General features: G+C 46.7%; 1 protein-coding gene across 1 annotated transcript; it reads right to left on the reverse strand.

The window, feature by feature from the left end:
* Positions 1-347: 347 nt before the first annotated feature.
* On the reverse strand, positions 348-4465 carry LOC139053784 (uncharacterized; the record flags this gene model as incomplete). The annotated part of the gene is made up of 2 exons (XM_070530542.1): positions 2756-4465; positions 348-652 (listed from the first exon to the last, which is right to left on the reverse strand). Coding segments are annotated over exons 1-2 (2015 nt in total), but the record flags the coding sequence as incomplete, so codon positions are not given.
* Positions 4466-8526: the final 4061 nt, after the last annotated feature.

Genomic DNA, 8526 nt, shown 5'->3' on the forward strand with positions numbered 1-8526 from the left:
AAACAACAAGGTACACACAGAAATGCGGCAGCATGAGTTCATCGTCCAAGGTCGTCTGTGTGGTTACCGCAGTCATATCACATCACACCACACTTGTTTCCTTGTCTCCACTGTTCGTCACTGCGGGTTCCCTGTCTTCTACATCCTTTTCCCAGCAATGGTTCGTCAGACGCGAAAGTGCGTCGGCGTTAGTATGTGCGATTCCCTTTCTGTGTCGCACCACTACATCGTAGCGCTGTAGCGCTAGAGCCCAACGCGTAAGTTTTGCTCCCTGAGGCGTGGACTGAGTGAGGTACGCAAGAGGGTTATGGTCGGATACTACAAATATTTTCCTGCCAAACACCCACGTGTCAAACTTTTTGAGACCCCAAATGACGCCAAATGCCTCGCGTTCAATCGTAGACCACCGCATCTGAGTGGGCGTGAAGCGGTGACTGGCAAAAGCAATGGGGCACTCTGTGCCATTGTCGGTCATCTGAGCTAGGCATGCGCCCACGGCAATTGCAGAGGCATCGGTGAACAGCCAAAATGGCTTGCTTGAGTCTGGAGTCGCCAGCTCTACAGCACTACACAGAGCACCTTTGAGACCTTCGAACGCCTCGTTGGCCTCAGGAGACCACGGGATGCGATTGGGAACGTGTTTAGCAGTCATCTGCGTGAGCGGCTTCGCTATGGCCGCGAAATTTGAAATGTATCCCCTGTAATACCCACAGAGGCCAAGGACGCTTCTCAATTCCTTTTTAGTACGCGGCACCTGCAGTCCCTTGATGGCTGCGAGCTTAGTAGGGTCCGGGCCATGCTTGCCGGAGCCTACCACATGCCCAAGATAGCGGATAGATCCACGGGCCACCTGACATTTTTCGAGGTTCGCTACCAATCCCACTGATGTCAGAGCTGAGAAAACAGCGTGAAGGTGGCGGATATGTTCCTGTATCGACCTGCTGAAAACAGCGATGTCGTCCAAATATGCGCAGGCATAGTCCTCGTGCTGTGCTAACAGCTGATTCATGCTTCTCTGAAAGCTAGCTGCAGCGTTCCTGAGACCGAATGGCATCACCCTCCAAGCGAATTGACCCAAGTGTGACACGAACGCCGCAGCCCGCTGCGAGTCGTCCGCTAAGGGCACCTGCCAATAACCACGACGGAGATCAATAAGGGTAATATGGCTAGCCTGCCCGACGTTCATTATTAAATCCTGTGGGAATCCCATAGGAAACGCGTCTGGCTCGGTCATCGCGTTTAAGCTCCTATAATCAACACAAAGTCTCACTGTGCCGTCTTTCTTGGGGACGCACACCAACGGATGTGCAAAGGGGCTTTCACACCTATAGATCAGCCCTAATTCTAGTAGTTCCGATATTTGCTTGGAGACTTCGCTTTTCAGGGCTACCGGAATGCGATAGGGGCGGCAACGCTTTGGCACGGCTCCTTCCATCAGTTTTATGCGGTGCTCGTTCACCCGCGCTATCCCAATTTCGGCGGTAAACAAGGCGGCATGTGTCTGAAACACCTCATTCACCAACGCTCGCTCCGGCGGTTCCAAATGTGATATACTGTCTGCGGGTAAGAGGGCCGTAGTGCCGAGAACCCTACCTGGACGCGGCGTGTACTCCACCTCTCCAAACTCGCGGTCGTCGTGGAATATAACGCCTATGCTAGCTACACGAGACGTGTACGGTCTCAAGTGGTTCGCGTGAACGAGCATGCGCCTTCCTTCCGGGGTTTCGATGTAATAAGAGTGCTGCCTGTACTTCTCCATGACCGTGCAAGGTCCCAGCCACTTTGGGTACATCTTACCAAGGCGGTTACTATCGAACGCAAGCACCTGGTCCCCTACCTGAAATGCCTTTTCTTTCGTGCGGAGATTGTACTGCGTGGCATATGCCCTCTGCTGGTTGGTCGTAGTCAAGTCGGCCGCCTCAGCTGCTATCTGCAGCTGCTTTTTTAATTTCTGCATGTACTGCGAGGGTCTATCTGCGACCAAAGCGGGCACCTCCTGCTCCCCTGACCACGTTCGTTTTAATATGGCGAGTGGGCCGACTGGTTGTCTCCCATACATCATACGGAATGGCGACACGCCCGTAGTATCGTGCGGGACTTCTCTGTAGGCCCACAACAGGAAAGGGACAAATTTATCCCACTCTCTCCCCTGTTTGCTGATCACTTGAAACAGCATGTTTTTGAACACTCGGTTCCACCGCTCCACCGCTCCGTTGCTTTCCGGGTGGTCAGGCGTGGAAAAGCGAGGTGAACAGCCGAGGCGCGAGAGAAACTCATTGGTGAGTGAGGCGGTAAAATTCGTTCCGCAATCGGAACAAACTACCTCTGGTATCCCGGTTCTGCTGAAAACTCCTAACATCGCGTCGCAGGTTGCCTTAGCTGTTAATGATGTGAGGCACACGACCTCAGGCCAGCGGGAGCAAAGATCTATAATGCACAAGGCGTAGCGATGGCCGCGACTGCTAGGGGGATCGATCGGCCCTATAACGTCTAGGTTTACCTTCTGAAAAGGGTACGGCGGCCTTACTAGAGGCGTGATGGGCACTCGATCTGATTGTCTTTTGTCTGCTCTGATTTGACACCCGTGGCAACTGTTGCAGAATGCCTGAACGTCTTTTTCGACGCCTGGCCAAAAGAAACTAAGCTTAATCCTCGCTCTTGTCTTGCGACAGCCAAGGTGGCCGCCCCAGCATGACTCATGGGCGAGACTAAGTACCTCAGCGCGCCGCGCCGTAGGTAAAACTAGCTGTTTTACCGGCTGTCCCAATACGTGGTCGCGGTGGTAAAGCAGACCATCAATCACGATCATGCCACCCCTTCCTTCTTCAGCATTTTTCCAGGCCCTGCTCAGAGTGGCGTCACTCTTTTGTTCCTCACGTAACGTTCCGGCATCACCCTTCACTGTATCGGAGCTACAATTGGATTCTTCTGGTGCTCCTTCCTCGTTCGGATGCAGCGCATCGGCCTTGCTCACACCGGTAACCGGGTTTTCGGGATCAACCTGTCCCCCATCCAGTCCTACGGCTGTAACCAACTCCTCGCTGCTGCTCGGCTGGAGTTTTTTGGTGGGCAGCTCGCAAGTTTCGTCCCGACCCTGCTGGAGCGCGCTCCAGTCCTCTGCTGAGAGCAGGCAATCCGCGCTCACGCTCAGCCTATCCGTGAGTGCGCACAATACTGGCGTCGCCTCCTCCACTTTGGAAAACACGGGTTGGCCCTGTTTTAGTGTCAGGGGTAGCGCCACGAGTTTCGCTTCAACTCGTTCGCCAAAAGCTGCGCGGAGATTTACACTGCCATGCGACTGTGCTAATTCCGGCGGCACGGCACTTTCGCGAACTACAGTTATCTCGGCACCCGTATCCACTATTGCCTTCATTGTTCGGCCCCTACAATTGAGAGCTACACACAACAAGCGGTCACCCACAGCTGGGTTCTCTAGCGCGACCCGCGCGGTGAGCCTCTCAGGTTGTTCCTGCTGGGCGGCCGTGTGCGCCAGCCTTTCGCGGATGCGGGGACAATTTGGCCTAATGTGCCCGGCTGACCCGCACTCAAAGCAAACTGTTGGCCTCTGCTGTCCCGCGGGTGGATACGGTGATTTCGGTTTTGTCCTCTGCCCTTGGTGCGAAACCAAACCGCTGCTGCTGCGGTTCCCAGTTGTAGTTTCCGGGCCCTTAGTGCTGGTGTCCCGAGGTTGCCCCTTAGGTATGTCTACACGGCCGTGAGCGTCCTCAAAAGTTTGCAAAAGTCTAGCAATTTCCGAGGCCTTGTACCACCCTGCACCCTCTCGTAGCCTGACGTACCTGAGCGCCTCTTCCGACAACACTGTTTTCAGCTGGTCAGCCACCAAGAGTTCTAGCAGCTCCGCAAAATTTGACACGTCTCTTGATGCCACATAAAAATTTAGGTAGCTGGCAAGACGAGTCGTGAAACTCTTCCACGTCTCGGTCTTCCGCTTCCGTACCCCGAAAAACCTTTTTTGATATTCAAGGGGGGACAGCTGCAGCTCATCAAGGACGACTTCCTTTAAGGCTTCATAATCCCGGTGCTGTGTGGGAGTCAGACGTGTTGACAGGTACTCAATGCGCTCCGCTAGGAGCGGAAAAACTATCTGACCCCAACAGCTTCGCGGCACCTCGTAGGCCTCTAAGGTGTGCTCTACAGATTCGAACCAAATGGGGACCTCGGCGTCTGTGGGAAATTTGGGGAAAGCACCAACTAATAATTTTGAATATTTACGCCATTCCGTGTTTCTATCATTCTCAAGTGCTCTGCCACTGCCGTCGTGACCACTCGATGGCGACGCTGTCCGTGCCCTGGCGAGCTCCAGTTCAAGGGCTAGGCTCTGGCGACGTTCCTGAGCCATCTTTAGTCTAAACTCCATTTCCCGCTCAGACAGAAAGGGCTCGCTTTCACCATCGCTGCTACCCCTCTCCCTCTGACCATCCTCATCGTCCCTGCGATTCTGCATCATGATAAGCTTCGAAGCCCAGCAGTGACTGAACAGTAAGAGGAAAGGAAACTCACGTTTCAGACGAGGATCACAGGTGGACGCAGGTCGAGGTTTTTCTGCGTGGCTCTCGCTCGGGCTGCTTCCCTGCTGGGGTTCAGTCGGCACCTCGACGTCTTACTCGCTGAGGTACGTCGCCTAGCGATGTCTTGTTGTTGGGCTTCCTCCTCCAAGGCTTGAGCCAATTGCAGACACCGGAGGTGCTGCTAGCTCTTGGGATGCCACTCTGGCAGATGTACCGCTGTCTTCTTGACGTTTAGCTTGCCTTCCGAACCTATCCTGTCGACTGCGCCAGTAAGAATTCGATGCCAAAACGATGGATCGATTGGTTCGTTAAAATTCACCCCCACCGTCGGCGTCCGAGACGCACCGTCAGAGACGGTCTGCACAGGTGGCTCAATGGGTGTCTTAGGTTCGAAAGGACAAAGCCGCTGCAGTAACGAACGAACAACAACTTGTATTTACAGATAAAATTACAAAGTTGGGTTACAAGATTGCATATCAACAGTACATCGGTTACAAATAGCTACACTGGTTTGGACCACATAGGGCGACCCTATTTCGGCAGAGCCGATGGTGCTTAGCACCGAAGCCAGGTCCAGAACTCCCCTTCGGAGCTCTGCGGCCGCATTTTGTAGACGCAACGCTCCGCCCACAATCTTTACTGGCGAATTGCCGCCGGGTTGCGTCTCAACTGGACAATCCATTCACCAATCACTGCGTTCAGCAGAACTTGCGTGCGGGATTGGCCAGTCGAACAACGAAAAGTCAAAGAACATCTCTTTTTTAGTACAGTTCACGGTGTAGAACCCTCACCAGAAATACACAATATACAACAACAAAGGGGTGAGGGTCATGCCAGCTATACACATCGCAAGTTCCGAGCAACGGCTCTCGAGCACAGCCGGCGCAACAAGCACTGACTAACAAAATACATTCACAAATCCCTAAAGCCTGGGAACGTCGGGACCATGTTTTCCAGTGCTCGAACATGTGCGCGACGCGATCGGGTTCCAAGAACCCGCAGGCCATGCGGCGCCTTAAACAAGCAATTGTTTGCAAGCCAAACTGTCACCGAGGAGCCCGGGATAATTGCCCACCCGCCGAGGTCGGCCTCGTGTCCGGGCCGTAAGCCGAAGCAGACGTTCCGACGGCGCCTCGGAACCGAGACAAAACCGCAGGGTCTTTTGCGGCTCAAAGAATCCCTACGCCGGTCAGCGCGCGGTGCAAAGCCGTCAAAGTCAATGAGGCTGGCGCGCCTGCTTGAGGCCGCGCTATCTCCATTGCCCGCGGCTAGGCCCGAACCAAGCACTCTTCAAGGGCGCCGATGAGAGCACCGCGGAAGTCAGACGGGCCCACCCATTACGGCGTTTGACGCCCAGTCGGGGAGATCCCAGCTGGGAAGGAGTTTACCCCCGCCAGCCGGCCGCGCGCAAGGGAAACGCCTGTGGGGATCCCCAGGAAGCACAATGCGACGGGGGTCCGAAGCACCCTTTTTTTACTGTGAGGCGCGACCGCAAACGTGGCGCTGATGGCCTTCTGCGCTCCCCGAGCTGTGCGGCAGCCCTGGGTGCCGACGGCGTGGTTACTCTGCTTGCCTGCAAGGCCCCGCTCTGAGTCATCCGTTGACAGCCATTACCCAAGTGTGGAAACAATTTCGTCGAGACGCATGTCCCCTGCCCAGATGGCCCGCGCCGTCCGTCTGGGTTTGTTTTGCAGCCGCCCGTAGCGGGGCTTACAGCGTATACCTCAAAAAACTCATCGGGTACCAGAGGCAACACAAGCAAAACGTCCTTCCCGAGTCCCGATCGCTCCCTCTGCGTCTGCTCACTTCTCCATGACCACTGATGCAGCCTTTTCGCTTAAGCGGGTCAGACACCGGAAGAGCTCTATTATTATCATCATCATCATCCGTGATGATGCTATTATTATTATTTTTTATTATTTTCATATCAAGTCATTTTTCCATCAAGTTATTCCATCCATCCTTGTATTTTTATATAATATAAATATATTATAATATAATATAATATAATAATATATTTGTTAAAATAAGCGATATTTTATTTATTATTTTTATATTATAAATATTTATATTTTTATATTATTTTATTGCTATTATTATAGCAATAATTTTATATATTTTTATATATATAGCATATTCTTTTTTAATTATTTATTCTGGTATATTTTAAAGTATATTTTTTATACTTAAAGCAGAGATTACTAAGCTCAAAAGCCCATGCGTGGGTACGGAGCCTCCCCAGCAGCGCAGCCTCCTGTTCAACATATATATATATATGTTGAACCAATCTCCATATGCCATATGGAGAACCATCTCCATATGTACAGTAAATTGTACATACTGATATATATAATCTGTCTATAATCTGTACAATAAATATTATATACTGATATATATGAGTATGTATATGATAATGGTATATATGATTATATTGCATAATATAATAATATACTATAATAATTTAATAATCCATATATAATATATGTAACCATATATACATCACTATATATTTATATGTTATATATATGTTATACTTATATTATATGTTATTTACTTATATGTTATGTTATGGTATTATACAAGTTTATATAACATAATAATATAATATAGGTGAATAATATTATAATATATAGTTATATAATATAAGTGAATAAGTGATAGTGAAATAAGTGGATCTGTACAGTAAATTGTATATACAATTTATATGTATAATGTATATGTATTTAATGTTATATTATACAAGTATTATATATAATAATATAATATAATATAACTTAATATAATATATATAAATAAAGTATAAAGTATATAGTATAAATTATATAATAATGTAATGTTCTTTTCGTTTCTCTTGTACAGATTCGTTTCTTACAATCTTGGTACAAAACTACCAAGAAAAACTTGATGTAATTTGATGATAATAGCATCATCAATAAATTATAAATATAAATAAATATAATATAAATTATATAATAATATAATATTATTTTTGTTTCTCTTGTACAGATTCGTTTCTTACAAACTTTTATTAACAAATTATTACAACGAATCTGTACGTGGATGTACATCTGTACATACACGTACAAAACTACCAAGAAAAACTTGATGTAATTTGATGATAATAGCATCATCAATAATAATAGCAATATTAGCAAAAGTTATAACAAAAATAATAGCAATAATAATAGCAAAATAACTGTAGACGTCAGCCATACAACACCATCATCCTTGAATCCATCATGCTTGTAATATATATATATATATGTATATATATATATATATATATATAGATATATATTCGTGAATCCATCATCATCATCATCCGTGAATCCATCATCCTTGTATCGTCATTGGTGTGGATCCATCCATCCTTGTATTTTTTAATAATAAAAATTTTTAATTATTAATTTATTAATTAATTAGGATTATTTAATAATAATTAATTAATTAATAATAATTAATAATAAAACTTAATTAATTAGGAATTAGAATTTAATTGGAATTTGGAAGGAATTGGAAGTATTGTTGAACAGTGGTAAAATAAATTTAATATATTTATAATATTATATTATATTATTATGTTATATTGTAGCGCTAGGTGCACCAATAAATAACGAACCCCTAATTATTAATAATAAATCAATTATTTAAAAATAATTAATAATAAATTAACTATTAAGGTAATTTTAAGGTAACACTGGTAATTCACTGGTAACTGGTAACTTAATTCACTTGTAACTGGTAATTCCCGGCTACGGCGGCCGCGTTTCGATGGGGGCGAAAAGAAACGAATTTCTTTAAAGTGCACTTTCTATATTTCAAGGCAATTTCTTTAAGGCAATTTTAAGGCAAATGCAAGTGCAATTTAAAGAAATATAAATAAAGTATAAAGTATATGATATATATTATATAATAATATATTATTCTTTTCGTTTCTCTTGTACAGATTCCCGGAGTCCAGGAGCCATCCAACGCTAGTAGTGAAGCTGCAGACAGT

The sequence above is a fragment of the Dermacentor albipictus genome, unplaced genomic scaffold, assembly GCF_038994185.2.
Source record: "Dermacentor albipictus isolate Rhodes 1998 colony unplaced genomic scaffold, USDA_Dalb.pri_finalv2 scaffold_213, whole genome shotgun sequence".
Classification (NCBI taxonomy): domain Eukaryota; kingdom Metazoa; phylum Arthropoda; class Arachnida; order Ixodida; family Ixodidae; genus Dermacentor; species Dermacentor albipictus.